The 20,333-nt window shown below is 40.1% G+C and overlaps 1 protein-coding gene across 4 annotated transcripts in view; it reads left to right on the forward strand.

Moving 5' to 3' along the window:
- The window catches only part of CFDP1 (chromatin stabilizing protein CFDP1), a 124,541-nt gene that overhangs the window by 26,299 nt on the left and 77,909 nt on the right, over nt 1-20,333 (forward strand). Inside the window, exon 6 of one of the 4 annotated variants that reach the window (XM_081807389.1) lies at nt 11,553-16,264. The exons of the other annotated variants lie outside the window; for them this stretch is intronic. Within the exon in view, the coding sequence (XP_081663515.1) occupies nt 11,553-11,613 (61 nt within the window). The 3' untranslated portion in view covers nt 11,614-16,264. Of the gene's footprint in view, nt 1-11,552; nt 16,265-20,333 lie in introns of those variants that run through there. 4 annotated transcript variants of the gene reach the window in all.

A 20,333-nucleotide genomic window follows, 5' to 3' on the forward strand; every position in this document is an offset into this window, starting at 1 on the left:
ACAATAAGGAAGAGAGATCAGGCTCAACTCTCAGTACAGTACAGCAAAGACAGCTGGGGATTTATGGCCAAGGAGCAGAACGAGGGCAGCTGGGAGGGTGTCTGAGGATGGAACATTACTAAGAGACACCGGGGTAGGGAGATTCTTGCTAAACAGACTTAACAGGATTCTCACTGAAGGCAGGCTGAGTACTTACACATCAAGGGTGGGGAATGAGGAACTTAGTCAGATATCAGGGTGATCAGATATCAAGAGTGGAGGATTGTCTTAAAACTGGCCTAGCAGGGCGCCTGGGTGGCTCAGTTGGTTAAGCGACTGCCTTTGGCTCAGGTCATGATCCTGGAGTCCCGGGATCAAGTCCCACATCGGGCTCCCTGCTCAGCAGGGAGTCTGCTTCTCCCTCTGACCCTCCCCCCTCTCATGTGGTTGCTCTCTCATTCTCTCTCTCTCAAATAAATAAATAAAATTAAAAAAAAAAAAAAACTGGCCTAGAAGGATTCTTGCTAAAATTGGGCTAAATTACTAAAACACACGCCCAGCAAGGATGGAGGCCAAGATTGAGGCCTAGTTGAGAAGAGGCTCAAAGCAGCCTGACTAAAATTTGGTGAAGAAGAGTGTCTTTCTCGGGGTGTTCATACAGGACCACATCTGGGACAGAGAGCAGGACAGAGGAATCTGGAGGGGCCAACTGGTAAAATACCTTTCAATAGATAAATGGACCACTGACTCCCTTATTATAAAAGGGTCAAGTGAAATTTGATTAAAATTAATTTCTTGATTAAAATCCATTTCATGATTAAAATCAGTTTCTTCTAAAGATTGTATTTATTTATTTAGAGTGCGTGGGAGGGGGGCAAAGGGAGAGGGAGAGAGAGAATCTTAAGCAGGCTCTACCCTAGCACGGAGCCCAACATGGAGCTCAATCTCATGACCCTCAGATCATGATCTGAGTGAGCTGAAACCAAGAGTCGGACGCTTAACCGACTGAGCCACCCAGGCACCCAATTTCTTCTAAAATGCAGTAGTGGAATGTAAAAGATTACAAGGATATGTCTGCCTGCATCAAAAAAAGCTCAGAGTTATACATGAAAATTTCTGAATAAATCCAGAAGGTGACCCTCAAGGTTGGCATGATCGTTTTTCTGAAATGCATCTCAGAAAGCTTCTCCAGTTGTAATTTTGCGTGGGAAAAAACAGGGTCAAGAGGAATGCATCTGATCTGGGGTCCAAGTGGGCAAGTTTTATCATTGCAAATATTAGTATCTGCTGCAGGCTGCATGTGCCTGGCATGGGAAGTCTTTTCAGGGGAAGAATCTGTAGGAATAATCCAATTTATTAAAATAAAATTATTGTAATACTTTTCCACAGATGTTTTTCATTTTCATTTTTGGAGTTGCTTCAGTTTATAGAAATTGTCCAGCAGAAACACTTTATTTGTTTATTTTTCTTCTCTCTAAACAGATTTAAGCAATACAGGAAAACCAGAGCAGGAGGGCAAAACATCCTGTCCCACATCCTTTGCTAGCAAATAAGAACAGATTCACAGGAGCAAATGTTTGTAACTGAAAATGCATTTCCTCTACATTTTTAAAATAGCACACTGCTCGGGCTATAAAAAGCCAAAGTTTATGCTTTGGGAATGAAGTAAACCAAACACCCAATTTTAATTAGAGGCAGGAATCACAGACGATAAGAAGCGTTCTCTACATTTGGCTGTAGAAAGCACAGCTTGGTGTGTCTAAATTCCTGCCGTTCTGTGGCTCTAATCCATTGATCCCTTGGATCCATTTCTTTCCCTCCACCCCTCCCGCAGCCCTGCCAGTCCCCTGCCCCAGTCCTCACTCCAGCACCGATGGCCATTTGAGTCCAGCTTTCGTGGGTATTTGGCTAGGTCAGCCTTCATCCCCACATTTATTACTCACCTTTTGCAGCAGTAGGCTACTTATTAGACTTGTTAAAGTTTATAATCATAGCCGCAGGCATCAACTTGTTAAACTAAGGGCTTACTATTTAGTTGCCTCCTTGTAGATTAGGAATAACCTGAAGCAATAAAACATAAGAGTGAAAAACATCATTTTCCCATGTGGTTTTGTCTTGTCTTCTTGGTCTGTTGAGAGAAGAGAGAGCAAAAAACAAAGACCTTATTGTTGAGTCTCAACACAACATCGTGGGTGGTGTCAGGTTAGCAACGTTTGCTTCTTATATAGAAAAGTCAGAATTCCACGTAGTGTCCTGCTGAAGGTAGAAGATCCAGATTAAAGACCTGTGAAGACAGTAGCCCCTGACTGTTCCTATGGTTTGTCTGTGGTCAGTGTGTTTGACCATTTGGCCCCCAGGAGCCTTTCATCTGTGCAACATTCTTCGTGCCTGAGCAGGTAACCTTGTCCTTTCCAGCCTCCTTGGACAGGACTTAACAAGACCTTACTGGCTTTTAAGATTTTACATTTTTCAATATACAGTCTTCTGATAGCATTGAGCATTTCACTTAAAGCAACAAGAATTAGGCATAGCCACAATATTAGGTGGAAACATTTCTAAAATTTGATCAGAATCTCTTGTTATAATGATCAGTCAGAGCTCTGATCTATGTTGATCTTTTTTTAAGCCCTTTTGCTTTTTTTTTGTTATGTTAGTCACCATATAGTACATCATTAGTTTTTGATGTAGTGTTCATGATTCATTATTTGCGTATAACACCCAGTGCTCATTACAACATGTGCCCTCTTTAATACCCATTACCTGCTACCCTATACACCTACCCCCTTCCCCTCTGAAACCCTCAGATTGTTTCCCAGAGTCCATAGTCTCTCATGGTTCGTCTCCCCCTCTGATTCCCCCCTTCAGTTTTCCCTTCCTTCCCCTAATGTCCTCCTTATGTTCCACATATGAGTGAAACCATGATAATTGCCTTTCTCTGCTTGACTTATTTCAGTTAGCATAATCCCCTCCAGTTCCATACATGTTGATGCAAATAGTGGGTATTCATCCTTTTTGATGGCTGAGTAATATTCCATTGTATATATGAACCACATCTTCTTTATCCATTCATCTGTTGAAGGGCATCTCGGCTCCTTCCACAGTTTGTAAGCCCTTTTACTTTTAAAGGAGTTGCTTTCTTGCTGAGAAGAACATTTAAAAAGCTAGATCTAGGGGTGCCTGTGTGGCTCAGTCGGTTAAGCATCTGCCTGCAGCTCAGGTCATGATCCTAGGGGTCCTGGGATGGAGTCCCGTGTCGGGTTCCCTGCTCAATGGGGTGTCTGCTTCTCTCTCCCTCTGCCCCTCCCCCTGCTTATGCTCTCTCTCACTCTCAAATAGATAAAATCTTAAAACAAAACAAAACCCAAACATTTTTGCCATAGGAGAATGCATTGTTTCCAACAAGAAATCTATAGATGAACTTAAAAATAACTCATTAGAAAATCTGATATTCTATTCATAAATATGACACATTATTATGTTCCTTATATCCCTATCCTAATCAATCCTTAAAAAAAATAAAATGGAAGCTAGATCTAATTATTTTCAAGTATCTTTACTAACAGAGAAAAAAGGACCTCCAAGTTATTCACAGTAAATGTATTCATATCAACAAAAAACACAAGCTACCCCAGAAATCTGACTATCTCCTGGTTTGATGCCCTTGTGAAATGCCTGGTCAGTTGACGTGTGCCCCTGTCCCTGGTGAAGAGATGTACACAGTTAGGTTACTTTTAATGCCTAGAGAGTGGCCACTCCAAGAAGAGGAAGATCAGTTTGTTTCAAAAGAGTAAATATCATGATTAAGGGCTTATTGATAATTATTATAATAACTAAGATGATTGGAAGAAAGTTGATATTCTGGCAGTTATGACCTGTGATATGATACAGTCTTTAAGAGAACAAAGGGTGTTAGTCAATTTAATGATTTTGTTTTTTAAAGATTTTATTTCTTTGTCAGAGAGAGAGAGCACAAGCAGGGTGAGCAGCAAGCAGAGAGAGAAGCAGGCTCCCTGCTGAGCAAGGAACCTGATGCGGGGCTCCATCCCAGGGCCCTGGGATCATGACCTGAGCTGAAGGCAGACGCTTAACCGACTGAGCTACTTAGGTGTCCCAAATTTAATGATTTAAAATTGGATGTGCTTTTTTTTTCTTTTTTTTTAGAAGCAGCTTTATTAAGCTGTTTCTATTTATTCACCAATTTAAATTACACAGTTCATTGGTTTTTAGCATATTTGCAGAGTTGTGTGTTCATAAAGCTATGAACCACAATACTTTCCATCACCCCAAAAAAGAAATGTAGTCCCTCTTTATCCCTACCTATCTCCCACACTCTCAGGCAACCACTAATCAAACTTCTGTGCCTAGGTTTGCCTTTTTGGACATTTTATATAATTGGCATCATACAATATTTGTCCTTTTCTGTCTGACTTCTTTGACTTAGCATAATGTTTTTAAGATTGGTGCGTGTTTCTGTACTGCATTCCTTTTTATGGCCAAATAGTACTCCATTGTATGAATATACCACATTTTGTTTATCCATTCATTGGTTGATAGACATACAATTGTTTCCACTTCCTGGCTATTACAAATAATGTGTCTGTGAACATTCATGTGCAGGTTTTCGTGTGGACATGTGTTTTCATTTCATTGGGTGTGTACCTAGGTGTGGAATTGCTCGGTCATATGGTAACTTGGACATGCTCTTGAATAGGAGAATGAGCCATAAGAGAAAAATCCAGGAACGTTACAAAGGGTGGGTGCCTTGAGTGCCTAGATTTCATGCACTGTGATTTCTCTGAAGCATGTACAGTTCTGTATGTAAGCTCCGGCTGTAGGAAAAAAGATGGGTGGAAATCTGTGATGTTCAGTGACACTTAAAGCAATGGCTAGAAAAAAAATAAGGCAGTTTCCTTCCATCTTAATTAATTCTAGAAGTAGGTAGAGGGATTTAAGTCTTTTGATTTGTTCCCACAACCAGCTTTAAGCTTTTAAATTTGGGATTTCAGTTTAGTTGACTCAGGGCTGGCCCTGTTCTTATTTTATTGCTGTTTGTAAGTAGATGTTCTTGACCTTCCCACTAACTTTTGGATTTAACTTTGTTATTCTTAGTGGTTGTGGTGCTCTCAGTTAGGAGGTGTTCAGAAGTGTGTGGTGAGATATTTTGGTTGTCACAAGACTTGAGGAGACCACTGGTACTTAGTGGGTGGAGTTCAGGAATACTAAATATCTGCATTGCTTAGGACAGTTTGTACAGAGAAGAATTTTCTTTTCCAAAATCCCTTTAGAGACACACTGTTTTAGGGAGCTGGAGTCCCTCGGGTATACAACCACTGGGTTTTTCTTCAGTTTCTGGTTTGAGACTCCACTCCATGGCAGGCATTCACAAATTGACAGTTCATGGACCAAGCCTGTCCTTGGATGTTATTATTTGGCCAGTATTTAAAAATCAGGAGGGCGGACATAAAAATCTGGATTACTGGTTTTTCTTTAGAAACAAGAAGTTGTGCCATTGCCCTCCACCTTTCCTTACCGCCCCAGTGAGCTGGAGCAAAGTGGATGGGGTTTGCCCTTTCCTGGCTCCAACTCAGCTGCTTCCCTCTTTCTGTTACCTGCTGGGTTTCTGTAGTCGGGTGTTTTTAACACTGGGATGACATGTTCCCTTTCAATGACCAGGTCAGTTTCATTTTGGCACCAGTTTGTCCTTTAGATTAAATATCAAACATATTATCTTCTCATACTGCATGTTAAATGTTCTTTACCTTTTTTAAAAGGATAGCTATTGACAGATTTCCAAATTTAAGGCACAGTGCTAAGTGTTTCACATGTATTATTTTATTGAATCTACATGAATACTTTAAGAGGTAGGTGCTAACTTTGTACCCATTTCACAGACCAGGAAACTGAGGCTCAGGGAGGTGCCATTAACCTGTGGAGTTTCTGTAGTTGATGGTGGAGGCAGGATTCCAGTCCAGATCCATTTGAGACCAGAGGCTGAACTCTCAGCCACTGTGTCATACAACCATTCTTTCTTACCCACCTAATTGGCCTCTTTGGGTAAGAAGTATCTCTTCAGCTTTATAACTGATGATGAACTCTTTGAAAGCTATTTTGAATTTTGTTTTTTTTTTTTTAGGGAAATGAGATGACAGTTTCCTCCGTTTTCCTTTGTAGGCCTTTTCCCCATTAACCATAGATAATCCAGGTCTCCTGTATTGGATTTCAGTCCCGTTACTCTCATAAAATTGAAGGGGTAGCACATTTTAAAAAATGAGTTCCAGGTGTGTTTGTACATTGATAATCTGTCAGCAGTCAACAGCAAAGCTGTGGGACAGATGTGATCAGTCAGCTGGGGAGAATAGCAGTAAATGTGTATTGCTGCTTCTGTGTGTATTGGCTCCTCCTGAGGCCTGAGTTCTACACTGTAGGTAGCAAAGTGAGGGTGTTGCCAGAGAGCCAGGCAGGAGATAGTCCTTGCCCAGTTGGGTTCACTGCGTTTCTTCTGGCAGTCATTTGTTCCAGGGTAGGACTAGCTAGAAATAGTTTTAAGAAGATACTACTTTTTTTTTAAAGATTTATTTATTGAGAGGGAGAGGGCGAGCAAGCTTGAATGGGAAGGACAGAGGGAGAGAGAGAGAGAGAATCTCACGCAGACTCCCCGCTGAGTGCAGAGCCTGACAGAGGGCTCAATCTCACAACCCTGAGATCACGACCTGAGCCAAAACCAAGAGTCTGACGCTTAACCGACTGCACCACCCAGGTGCCCCAAGGTGATTTTTCAAGGACCTACTATGACAGTGAAAATGTTTGATTCTGGTAGTGTTGGTGGTCCTGCTATTATCTTACTTGTCACTCCAGTATGATGTGTTTTATACTGGGGCAAGAGAACTCTGTACTCCCCCCCCCCGCGAAAAAAACTCTGTATTGGACTTTCACCTTCATGGTCTTCAATGGATGCTAAATATTCAGCTTCATTCAGTTTTAACTTATTCTTTCTTTCTTTCTTTTTTTTTAAGATTTTATTTATTTATTTGACAGAGAGAGAACACAAGCAGGGGGAGTGGGAGAGGGAGAAACTGACTCCCCGCCGAGCAAGGAGCCTGACGTGGGGCTCCATCCCAGGACCCTGGGATCATGACCTGAGCCGAAGGCAGACACTCAACCAACTGAGCCACCCAGGCGCCCCAATTTTAACTTATTCTTAACTTGCTTTTTAAATATATGCCTGTAGGTTTTGCAGGTACAGAGTAAATGAGTTTGAAATTGAAATTAAATTAATTCTCTAAAGATTTTCCCATGAATAGTTGGAATATTTTGAATTTATTAAAGTTTATCTCATCCACATTCTTGATTTGAAGAGATTGTTCCAGGCTAAGCTAGGAACCAGAATAATTACAAATGGAGAGACTAGTAATATTCTTTTTTGTTGTTGTTGGGGGAGGGAGGTAGAAAATTTGACCAAATAGTAAAGTGCTGGCCAATGTGAGCCATTGTCAAATAGTAAAGTGCTGGCCAATGTGAGCGCCTAAATGAGATCTCAAACATAGAAAAGCTTTAAAAGCAAGAACATTTTTCATTTGTCGTCACCAGGATTCAGGTTGGATTGAATACCTACAGCAAATACTATGAACCTAGGAAGTATTCCTAGTGGTTTTCAAGGTTGCCCAGAGTGGAACAAATTCTAGTGTTCTTAGAAAACACTTACAGGATTTGAACTTTATTACCCAGAGCAGCCTTCTTCCTTTTGCTCTTATCATTGAGTTATAGTTGCAAGTTTCAAAAATCTGAGTTTAAGAGCTGGGTGGCTATATGTGTTATAAACTTTTAAGACTTTATTTTGCTGTAGTACTATACCCTTGGTTGTGCCAGATTTCTCTTGGTGTGAAATTCGAGTCAGGAAAGTGCTTAGGGTGCTTTGCTGGGAGTGTAGGGAAGAATTGAAAGGATAGCTGAAGTTATGGTGTTCACAGAGTTTACTTAGTATGATCTTTGGAAATTGACTTGGAAACAAGGTTGTGGAAACCTTCCTTTAAGGAGAGAATTGTGATGCTCTAGAAATGAAGTGAAACTATTTTGGTTAACTAATAAAATGCTGATTTGTTGAGTTAATTGTTTCATGTGCTTTAGCTTATTTTAGTGTACACTAGAGGGCAGAACACCCCCCCCACCCCCACCCCCGGCAAAAGATACTTCTTTGGCAGGGTACAAGGAGCTTGGAGCTATCCTAGATTTGGTATATGAGTGCTGTACATTTTTCTTTGCCTAATTAGATTAGTCTCTTGGCATGAGATTTCTATGTGCTATACTGTTTGTTTCTACATTTTTCTTTAATTAAAATTTGTTTTGTTTTCAACTCTACCATTGTGCTTAGAAAGTGAAAGATGGTTTTTCTTCTCTCATTTTTTCTTGGAGATGCAGAAGCTTTTATTGTTGTTCGCTTTTTTATTACAAATAAGAAAGTAAAAATGACCCATAGTTCCACCACTTAAATTTTTTCAGAAGAGAGCAGTGAAATTTCCTTGCCACCTGCCTATCCTTCATTCCCAACCCCAGAGGCTAATACAATTGACCTTTAAACAACATGGTATTTATGGTTGCTGAACCTCCCTCCCTAAGCAGTCAAAAATCTGTGTATAACGTTTGACTCCCCAGAAACTTAACCACTAATAGCCTATTGTTGACCAGAAGCCTTACTGATAACATAAACAGTTGTTTAACACATATTTTAAATGTTACATGTATTAGATACTACAATCTTATAATAAAATAAGCTAGAGACAAGAAAATCATAAGGGAAAGAAAATGCATTTATAGTACCGTAAAAAAAATCTGGTATGGGGTGCCTGGGTGGCTCAGTCGGTTAAGCATCTGACTCGATTGCAGCTCATGTCTTGATCTCAGGGTTGTGAGTTCAAGCCCGCATTGGGCTCCACTCTGCATGTGGAGCCTACTTAAAAACAAAACAAAACAACAACAAAAACACATATAAGTGAATCTGTGCAGTTCAAACCCATTAAAACAAAAGTGGACTCTGTGTTAGCCTGCAACTTCTGTTTTTCCTTAACAGTCTATGTTGGGCATCTTTTCAGGTTCAGTGTAAACATCTATATATTTTTTATGTCTTTGTTGTACTCCATTATATAAATATTCTGTAGTTTGAGTAACCATTTCTTTACTGATGAGCATTTAGTTTTCCAAATTTTACAGTTATGAATAATTCTGTGATGATCCTTGCACATGCATTTTTATGTTCTCATGCTGTTATTTCTGGGGGACAGATTCTTAGAAATGGGATTGCTGGGTCATCAGATATATGCACCTTAAATCCTAACAGATGCTGCCAAATAGGCAATACCAATCTGAATGAAGTGTCTCTGGTGTTATGTGAGAGGGCCCTTTCCGCACAGCATTACTCCTTTCTGTCAGGGTTTTCTCCATAGTCATGACATTAGCTGGATTTTCATAACCTACTGGTTTCATTTGTGTTTCTTCTCTGAAAACCTTTGCCAAAAACAGACTTTTTTCAAGATAAACTAATGCTATACTTCTGTGTATTTGCCAGATGTCCGTTAAGATTTGAGTATCACCTAGAGGTAGTCTCCATACTGTATCCAATCATCAGAGTTAGTCAGTTCTCAGTCATCTAAAAATTCAGGTAAAAATCTGAGTTTTATAAACACTGAGAGAAATTGTGAGCCCATTTAGGAACTACATATTATAGGGTCCATTAAAGTGCTCTGTGCTATATCTTTCTTAGGTCCTTAAAGTTGGAAGTTACTATTCCCACATGTTTTGAAGTCAGTGAAGAATGTTACTTATCCTAAGCATAGCAATCAGTGATTCATATTTTCTGATCAGGTTTTGATATTGGCATCTTGCTGCCATTTCATGGAAGGTTATGATTACACAGAAAGATTCATATTAGGTAAATATTTTAATTTGGATCAGGGAATTTTTCTTATGGGAGAGGCTGAGCAGCTGTGTTCTGATTATTTTGGTCAGGGGTTGAAAATCAGTCTGATCTTAAGTCCAGCACTTAACTATATTCAGTTGCTTAGGCCTGGATTCTTGCCAAAACTGTTACCCAAGGGAACCTATGATAAATTTAAGCTGAAATCACTTAAAACTTCTAAACTAGGCTAGTATTTCTGTATCATTGAGAAAATGGAAGATTCTGAGCAAGCATTAATCTTTAGATCTAATAATTCTGGGTGCATAAGACCATAAACAAGTCACAGCCTTTTGATTATTAGCCTCTTGAATTTGAAATGTGGTACAGTTTCAGTAGCTACTAATTTGAGAATGAACAGGAAAAACCCATGTGTCGCCTTGGCTTCTGCTTTAAACTGGGATCTTTTAGCCCAATTGTTTGTGAGATAGATGGTGAGCTGTAGGAGGGAGAAACCAAAGGAGGAGAGTTTTCTCTACAGTCAGATGGAGCGTGACTTGTTTGGACCAGAAGTGAGAATCAGATCCAAGGATAACCATGTGCAAAACACTCTTGATCTTGGTCTCTTGTCTAATGGTAGCGAGCTTTAAAAAAAGATTTTGGGAGAAGTTTCCTTTAGAACGGTAACCACAAGCATCATGTCTGCTTTCCAGCCATGTTTCTGTGTTGTGTTGTGGGTGAAGTAATTCCAAGTTTTTTATACCATTTCAGAAAGTCATTCCAATTTAGCTTTTGTTGGACCAGTCTGGACCTCAATTTCCCAGTCTTGATGTGGTGAAGCCAGCTTTCCTATTGGGCTAACTTAGTCAGCTGTGTGTTTGACTGTATTGTATAAAAACTAGCCAGGTGGAATTCCAGCTTCAGGAAGGCTTAGATTTTAAAGTATCTGTCTTTATGAAATTGAAGTTATATTTTTTAAAAAAACTCCTTTGAAGTAGGACTTTGGTTAACACCATAATGAAAGCAAAGCATTGATGTTTTTTAGGCATGGTAGGGAGAGTCTGTGATAAAGACGTTTATTTTCCTTGTATTTTATCAGTTGCTGACGAAATTGGTTAGCAATGGAAAATGAAACACAACTCCTTTCTCCTTGTGCTACACTGTCTCAGGCCATCCCTTCCTGATAAGACTAGTACGCCTCTGAGCTTTCTACTGCCACCTTTACCGTATTTATAGAGGTTTTTTGAAGATTCACAGACCTCTTCTCTGGTTGTTGTTGTTGTTGTTTTTTAAGATTTTATTTATTTATCTGATAGAGAGGTAGTGAGAGTAGGAACACAAGCAGGGGGAGTGGGAAAGGGAGAAGGCTTCCCGCGGAGCAGGGAGCCCGATGCGGGGCTCGATCCCACGACCCCGGGATCATGACCTGAGCCGAAGGCAGACGCTTAACGACTGAGCCACCGAGGCGCCCCACAGACCTCTTCTCTTTGTGCGTTTAATACCATTCATCTACTCTAAAGTTTTACCCGTCTCTTTAATGTTGGTGATTCTCTGCTCTGCCCTTCCAGTACTGCCTTTCTCCTGAACTCCAAACCCATATGTCTTACTGCTTGCTAGAAATTTATTCTGAATTTCCTTGACACTACACTGGTTCAGCGTTCGACTCATTTTCTCTCCCATTTTACAGAGCTGAAGAAATGGAGCCTGTGAAGTTAAGTAGCTTGTCCAAGGGAGAGGGCCTGGACTAGAACTGAAGGCTTCTTTCCAGTCCAGCGTGGTCCTCTGCTGGGCCAAACTGCCTGCCTCTCTCTGGACGAAAAAATGTGCCACCATCGTTCCCCCAGTGTGTGCAGTTATTTCTCTTTATTTTCCTTGCCTCCCCGACTGCCCAATCCATTCAGTGCTTTTAATTCTACATTCACAATGTCTGTGAATACTCCTATTCTTTCGCTCCCTCCTCTCCCCTCTTTCTCTCTATTTCATCTCCATTCCCATTTGCCTTTTTTCTGGGTCTTAAGCGTCTGTCTCTGTGTGATTGGAATATTTTCTCAAGGTTTGAACTATTGTAATCGTTTCCTAAGTTTACTTAAAGCCTGCAGTCCCTCTTCCAACATCCACCCTGCATGCCACTGCTGGGATAATTTGGCAGAGATTCAGTTTACATTATGACACTTGCTCAAAAATTTGATACTCATCTACAGTTAAGTTCACATTCTTAGCCTGATGTTAGTGAACACTGTCCTGTAGCTGTAGCCAACCATACCTTGTTCTGAACTACTGTGTTTGGCAGCCAGAAAGAAGTCCTTCCCTTTACCCATCTTCCCCTCCCTCAGCTTTGTTCAGCTGTTCTCTCCTCTTCACTGTGTACCCTCATCTCTCCGCATCTCTCCCCATTGATTGGAATCCTGCCTGTTTTTCAAGCCCCATCTCTGCCCTCCCACACTCTTCCCTGATACATGCCCTCCTTGTACTCCTGTTCCACTAATGGCCCCTTAAATGTTTGACCATGAAGTATAGTTATTTTATTCTTTCTTTTTGTCCCCTACAAAGAGTAAAGGCTCTTTTAAGCTCTTCTCTTTGACTTTGGATTTCTGCAGTTTTAATACAATGTGGATTCATGGCTTTTGAAAGTTCTGAAAAATTCTCAAGCATTTTCTCTTTGAATATTGCCTTTTGCATTCTACTGTCTCCTTCTACAACTCGTGGTAGGTATATGTCAGATCTTCGCAGTCTGTCCTCCATGTTATTTCACTTCTCTTTGGTATTTTTAATCTCATTATTTGTCTGAGTGGCCTTCCAGTTACTTCCTGTTTTCCAGCACTTTACTTTTTCTTCAGTTGTGTCTAATCTCTTTTAATTTCATTGGGTTTAATTTCAGTGGCTGAGCACTTTATTTTTTGAAATTCCATTTGGTTTGTTTTCTTTTTTTTTTTTTTTAAGATTTTATTTATTAAAGAGAGAGCACAAGTTGGGGTGAGGGGCAGAGGGAGAAGTAGACTCCCCGCCCAGCAGGGAGCCCAACGTGGGGCTCTATCCCAGGACCCTGGGACCATGACCTGAGCCGAAGGCAGCCACTTAACCGACTGAGCCACCCAGGCGCCCCTGAAATAAATAAATCTTTGAAAAAAAATTTCCAGTCCACTAAGATCCCTCATGTTGCTTTTATAACCACACCCACTTTCCTGCTGCCCTCTCTGGCAACTGCTAATTTGTTCTCCATTTCTGTAATTTTGTTATTTCAAGAATGAAAGCATACAGTGTAAAACCTTTTGAAATTGGCCTTTTTCACTCTGCAGATTCATTCAGGTTGTGTGTATATCAATAGTTCATTTGTTTTTATTGTTGACTAGGATTCTGTGCTGTGGATGATTGTTTCATGTTCTTCCACTGAAGGACGTCTGGGTTGTTTCCAGTTTGGGGCTATTACAGATAAAGTGCTATAAATACTCATGAACAGGTTTTTTTTGTTAACATAAATTTTCCATTGCTACTATGACAGATTACCACAAATTTAGGTGCTTACACAGCAGAAATTTACTCTTTTAATTTTTTAATTTTTATTTATTTATTTATTTTTAAGATTTTATTTATTTATTTGAGAGAGAGAGAGAGCAGCAAGAGAGGGAACACAAGCAGGGGGAGTGGGAGAGGGAGAAGCAAGCTTCCTACTGAGCAGGGAGCCCGATGTGGGGCTCGATCCCAGGACCCTGGGATCATGACCTGAGCCAAAGGCAGACGCTTACTGACTGAGCCACCCAGGCAACCCTCTTTAATTCTGTAAAAGACAGAAGTCTAAGATGGGTCTCACTGTATGAAAATCAAAGCAGGTTTGTGTTTCTTGTGAATGTGGGACTTAGGTTCTCATTTTCTTGGGGTCTTGTCAGCTGTGGACCATTCCTACCTTCTGGAGACCATCCCTATTCTTGGTTCATGGCCCCCTTCTTCTGTTTTCAAAGCCAGCAACAACTTGGTTGATTTCCCTCTCGAGCTGTGAATCTTGACTCCTCCTCCTTCCATCTGTCTCATCTCTCTGACCCAGCTGGGAAAGGTCCTCTGCTTTTAAGGACTCCTATGATTAGATTGGGCCCACACAGATAACCTAGGATAAATCTCCCCCATCCCAAGGTCCATACTCTTAATCACATCCCTTCTGCTGTGTATGGTAACGAATTCACAGATTTTGGCGGCAGGGGGGAAAGGGTGTGGACATTTGTGGTAGCCCTTATTAAAATTTCATTTCTCAGAGATAAATGCTCTGAGAGGGGTGCAGTTGCTGGGTCATGTGGTGGTTGCATGTTTAGTTTTTTGTTGCCTTTTTTTTTTTTTTAATTTTATGTAAACTCTATACCACATGTGGGGCTCGAACTCAAACCCCAGGATCAAGAGTTGCATGCTTTACCAACTGAGCCAGCCAGGTACCCTACATTTTAGTTTTTATAAGAAACTGTCAAACTTTTCCAGAAAGGATGTACCATTTTACATTTCCACCAGCAGTGTATAAGAGGTCCAGTTTCTCCACATAGTCATCAACATGTAGTGTTGTCACCATTTTTCATTTTAGCCACTTTGATAGGTATGTAGTAATGTTTCATTGTGATTTTAGTTTACATTTCCCTAATGGCTAACGGTGTTAAACGTCTTTTCAAGTACTCCTTTGACACCTGTATATCTTTGGTGAAATGTCTGTTCATATCTTTTGCCCACTTTCTAATTGGATTGTTTAGGTTTTTACTCTTGAGTTTTAAGAGTTCTTTATGTATTCTAGATATCAGTCTTTTATCAGGTATGTTGTTTGCAAATACTTTCTTCCAGTGTGTAGCTTGTCTTCTCATCCTTTTAAGAGGATCTTTTACAGAGCAAATGTTTTTAATTTTGATGAAGTCCAGTTTATCAGTTTTTCTGTTATGGATTACACTTTTGGTGTCAAGTCTAAGAATTCTTTGCCTAGTCCTAGATCCCAGATTTTCTCCTTTGCTTTTTTGTAAAAGTTTTACAATTTTATGTTTAATGCTTATTTTATTTATTTATTTTTTAAAGATTTTATTTATTTATTTGACAGAGAGAGAGAGCACAAGCAGGGGGAGTGGCAAGCAGAGGCAGAAGGAGAAGCAGGTTCCCCACTGAGCAGGGAGCCCGATGTGGGACTCGATCCCAGGACCCCAGGATCATGACCCGAGCCAAAGGCAGACACTTAACGACTGAGCCACCCAGCCACCCTGTGTTTAACATTTAAGCCCATGATGTGTTTTTGAGTTAATTTTTGTATAAGTTAGGAGGTTTAGGTCAGGGTTAATCTTTTTTTGCCTATGCTGTCTGTCCATTTTCCAGCACCATTTGTTGAAAAGACCATCTTTGAATTGCTTTTGCACTTTTGTAAAAAAATTAGTCGGGCATATTTATGTGGCTCTATTTCTGTACTTACTCTATTCTTTCCATTTACATGTATCTGTCCTTCTGCCAGTACCACACAATCGTGATTACTAACCTATATAATAAGTCTTAAAATCTGGTAGACTGATTCCTCCCACTTTATTCTTTTCAAATTTAACTATTCTATTTCCTTTGCCTTTTCATATATATTTTAATTTTTTTCCAAGGTTTTACTTATTTGAGAGAGCACGCATGCACGCACAAAAGTTGGGGAGAGGGGGAGGGAGAGGGACAAGTAGACTCTGCCTTGAGCACAGAGCCTGTTCTGGGGCCTGATCCCATGACACCAAGATCGTGACCTGAGCTAAAGCCCAGAGTTGATTGCTCAGCTGACTGAGCCACCCAGGCACTCCTGCCTTTTCGTGTATATTTTAGAATAATTTTGTCTCTATCTTCAGAAATCCTGGGAATTTGGTAGGAATTGCATTAAACTTTGTTATGGACTGAATTGTCTGTCCCTTCCCCAAATTCATGGGTTGAAGCCTTAACCTCCCAATGTGAGTATATTTTGAGATAGGGCCTTAAGAAGATATTTAGTGTTAAATGAGGTCATAAGGGTAAGGTCTTAGCTTATTAGGACAAGTGTCTGAATAAAAAGAGGAAGAGGGCCACCTGGGTAGCACAGTTGGTTAAGTGTCTGACTCTTAGTTTCATCTCAGGTTGTGATCCTCAGCATCGTGAGATCAAGTCCCGCGTCACACTCTGTGCTTGGCATGGAGTCTGCTTGAGATTCTCCCTTTCTATCTGCCCCTCCTGCTCATGCTCTCTCTCTCAAATAAATAATAAAATCTTAAAAAAATAAAAAGAGGAGACATCAGAGATCTCTCCAAGCACGCATAGAGAAGAGGCTATGTGAAGACACAGCAAGAAGACAGCTATCTGTAAGCCAGAAAGAGAGGTCTCACCAGATACCTTGATCTTGGACTTCTAGCCTTCAGAACTATGAGAAAATAAATTTCTGTTGTTTAAGCCACCTAGTGCATGGTATTCTGTCATGGCAGCCCAAGCAGACTAATACAGACCTATATATCAATCTTAGGGGAATTGATATCTCTACTATGTTGAGTCTTCCAGCCCATAAACATGGTATGTCCATGTCCTTCCATTCATTTAGATCTTCTTTCATTTCTTTTTTTAGCGTTTTGTAGTTTTCAACCTACAAGTCCTGTACGTGTTTTGTTAGACTTCTACGTAATATTTTTCTTTTCAATGATTATAAATAGTACTATATTTAAAATTTCAGTGGCCGCTGGTTCACTGCTAGTATATAGAAATATAATTGATTTTTATATGTTTATCTTATACCCTGCAACCTTGCTGAACTTAAATATTAGTACTAGAAGTTTGTTTTTTTTTTTTAATTTTTTTTATTTATTCATGAAAGTCAGAGAGAGAGAGAGAGGCAGAGGCAGAGGGAGAGAAGCAGGCTCCCCGCCTAGCAGGGAGCCGGATGCGGGACTCGATCCCAGGACCCTGGGATCATGACCTGAGCCGAAGGCAGACGCCTAACCATCTGAGCCACCCAGGCGCCCCAGTACTAGAAGTTTTTAATACACTCCTTGGGATTTTCCCCATAGGTAATCATTATTGCTTTTTCATTTTTGTCCCTTATTGCACTGGCTCAAACTTCTGGCACTGTGTTGAATAAAAACAGTGAGAGTGGACATCCTTGCCCTGGTCCCAACTTAGGGAGAAGCATTCAGTCTTTTGGTTAGCTTTAGGATTTTTGTAGGTGCTTTTTAATCAATTTGAGTAAGTTCTCTATTCTTTTTTTTTTTTTTTAGATTATTTATTTATTTATTTATTTGAGAGAGAGAGAGAGAAACAGCATGAGAGGGGAGAGGGTCAGAGGGAGAAGCAGGCTCCCCGCCGAGCCGGGAGCCTGATGTGGGACTCGATCCCAGGACTCCGGGACCATGACCTGAGCCAAAGGCAGTCGCTTAGCCAACTGAGCCACCCAGGTGCCCAAGTTCTCTATTCTTTTTTTTTTTTTTTAAAGATTTATTTATTTATTTGAGAGAGCGAGAATGAGAGAGAGTACATGAGAGGGGGGAGGGTCAGAGGGAGAAGCAGGCTCCCCGCTGAGCAGGGAGCCCGATGCGGGACTCGATCCCGGGACTCCAGGATCATGACCTGAGCCAAAGGCAGTTGCTTAACCAATTGAGCCACCCAGGCGCCCTAAGTTCTCTATTCTTAATTTCAGAGTTTTTATAGTGAATGGGTGTTAAATTTTGTCAAGTGCTTTTTCTGTATAGATTGATAGAGTCATGTGATTTTTTTCCCCCCTTTAGCCTGTTAATATGATGAATTACATGGGTTTATTTTTTTATAACTTTGTTATAAACTTTTTTGTAAGCTTTGTTGAGGTGTAATTTACATATCCTCCAATTCACCCATTTAAAATGTACAGTTCAGACAGAGGATCATAGGGGAAGGGAGGGAAAAATGAAACAAGACAAAACCAGAGAGAGAGACAAACAATAGGAGACTCTTAATCTCAGGAAACAAACTGAGGGTTGCTGGAGTGGAGCGGGGTGGGAGGGATGGGGTGGCTGGGTGATGGACATTGAAGAGAATATGTGCTATGGTGAGTGCTGTGAATTGTGAGACTGATGAATCACAGACCTGTACCCCTGAAATAAATACATTATATGTTAATAATAAATAAAAATAAAATGTACAATTCATTGGTTTTTATATATTCAGAGTTTTGCAAACATCACCATAGTTAATTTCAGACCATTTTCATCACGCTAAAAAGAAATCCTGCACCAATTAGCTATCACTCCCCCATTTAGCTGTCTCTCTTCCATTTCTTCCCACTCCTCCCACTCCTAGCTTAGGCAGCCACTGGTCTTTCTCTCTATATGGACTTCTCTCTATTCTGGACATTTCATGTAAATGGACTAGACAATATGTGACTTTGTGTGTCACTTCTTTCAATTAGCATAACGTTTACAAGGTTCATCCATGTCGTATATTTCAGTACTTTTTTTTTTAAGATTTATTTATTTTAGAAAAGGAGAGAGCATGTGCATGGAGGGGAGGGGCAGAGGGAGAGGGAGAGAGAATCTCAAACGGACTCCCCACTGAGCACAGAGCCTGATGCGGGGCTCAGTCTCACGACCCTGAGATCATGACCTGAGCTGAAACCACAAGTCAGATGCTTAACCTGCTGCACCACCCGGATACCCCTGTACTTTATTTCTTTTTATTCTCGAATAATAGTCCATTGTATGGCTATCCGTTTTTCAGTTGATGGGCATTCACATTGTTTCCACTTTTTGGCTTTTATGGATAATGCCATGAACATTTCTACGTAAGTTTTACTGTCAATACCTTTTTCATTTGCCTCGGATGGAAGGGAGTAGGATTGCATGATCATAAGGTAACTGTTCAACTGAGGAAATGCCAGACTGTGGCAGGCGGTGGCTGTACCGTTTTACATTCCTACAAGCAACGTTTTAGGGTCCCGGTTTCTCCACATTCCCATCAACACTTGTCATTTTCCCTCTTTTTTTTTTTTTCTTTTAAAGATTTTATTTATTTATTTGAGAGAGAGAGAATGAGAGAGAGCGAGTACATGAGAGGGGGGAGGGTCAGAGGGAGAAGCAGACTCCCTGCCGAGCAGGGAGCCCGATGCGGGACTCGATCCCGGGACTCCAGGATCATGACCTGAGCCGAAGGCAGTCGCTTAACCAACTGAGCCACCCAGGCGCCCCTCATTTTCCCTCTTTTTGATCATAGCCATCCTAGGGGTGTGAAGTGCTGTCTCACTGTGGTTTTGATTTGCATATCCCAGGTGGTTTATGATGCGGATGATCTTTTCTTGTGCTTATTAGCCACTTATATGTCGTCTTTGGAGAAGTATCTATTTTCACATCCTTCCCTCATTTTTAATTGGGATATTTGTCTTTTTATTACTGAGTCATAAGAGTTCTTTATATATTCTAAATACAAGTTCTTATCAGGTAGATGATTTGTAAATACTTCTCATGTGGGTTATCTTTTCACTTGATCGTGTCCTTCGCAGCATAGATTTTTTTTATTTTGATGAAATCCAATGAATCTTTTTTTTTTTTTTTGGTCACTTGTGATTTTGGTGGCATATCTAAGAGATTATTGCCCAACCTACGATCATAGTCACCTCTGTGTTTTCTTCCAAGAATTTTATAGTTTAAATGCTTACATTTAGGTCTTTGATCATTTTGAGTTAATTTTTGTATATAGTGTGATGTAGAAGGTCCATCTTCTTCTTTTGCATGTGGATATCCTGTTGTCCCAGTACCATTTTTGAAAAAAAAATATTATTTCCCCATTGAATTTGATACTTTTGTTAAAGTCAGTTGACTTTAATTCGGTTTATTTTTTGACTCTCAACTCTATCCTTGATCTCTGTGTCTATCCTCAGGCCAGTAAACATTGATTAATTTTCAAATACTGAACCTGAACCAGCCTTTCATCCCCGGAATAAAACTCACTTGGTCATGTTATGTAATTCTTTTTATTATTGTTGAATTCTGTTTGTGAGTATTTTAATGAGAGATGTTGGTATTACTTTTCTTTCTTTGTTTTGTTTCTGTATTGTCTTTGTCTGGTTTTGATATCAGACAGTGTTCCCTCCTTTTCTGTTTTCCGGAAGAGATTGTAGATTCTCCAGTGAAACCATCTGGGCCTGGAAATTTCCTTTTTGATAGTTTTTAAATTATAAATTCTCTTTCCTTAATAGTTACAGGACTCCTCAGATTATCTGTTTCATAGTGGATGTGTTAATGGTAGTTTGTGTTTTTTGAGGAATTGGCCTATTTTATCTCTATTGTTTATGTGAGTAGGATTCTGTAGCATTCTCTTATGATTCTTTTGATGTCTTTGAGGTTTGTAGTGATAACTCATTTCCTTCCTGATATCAGTAATTTGTGTCTTCTCTTTTTGTGTCAGTTTTGCTAGAAAATTTTCAGTTTTACTGGTTATTTTCAAAGAACTAGCTCTTTGTTTCATTGGTTTTTCTCTGATTTCATTGACTCCCACTTATTATTAT

This window comes from Leptonychotes weddellii, chromosome 16, assembly GCF_054177405.1.
Source record: "Leptonychotes weddellii isolate Sample4059 chromosome 16, ASM5417740v2, whole genome shotgun sequence".
NCBI classification, from domain to species: domain Eukaryota; kingdom Metazoa; phylum Chordata; class Mammalia; order Carnivora; family Phocidae; genus Leptonychotes; species Leptonychotes weddellii.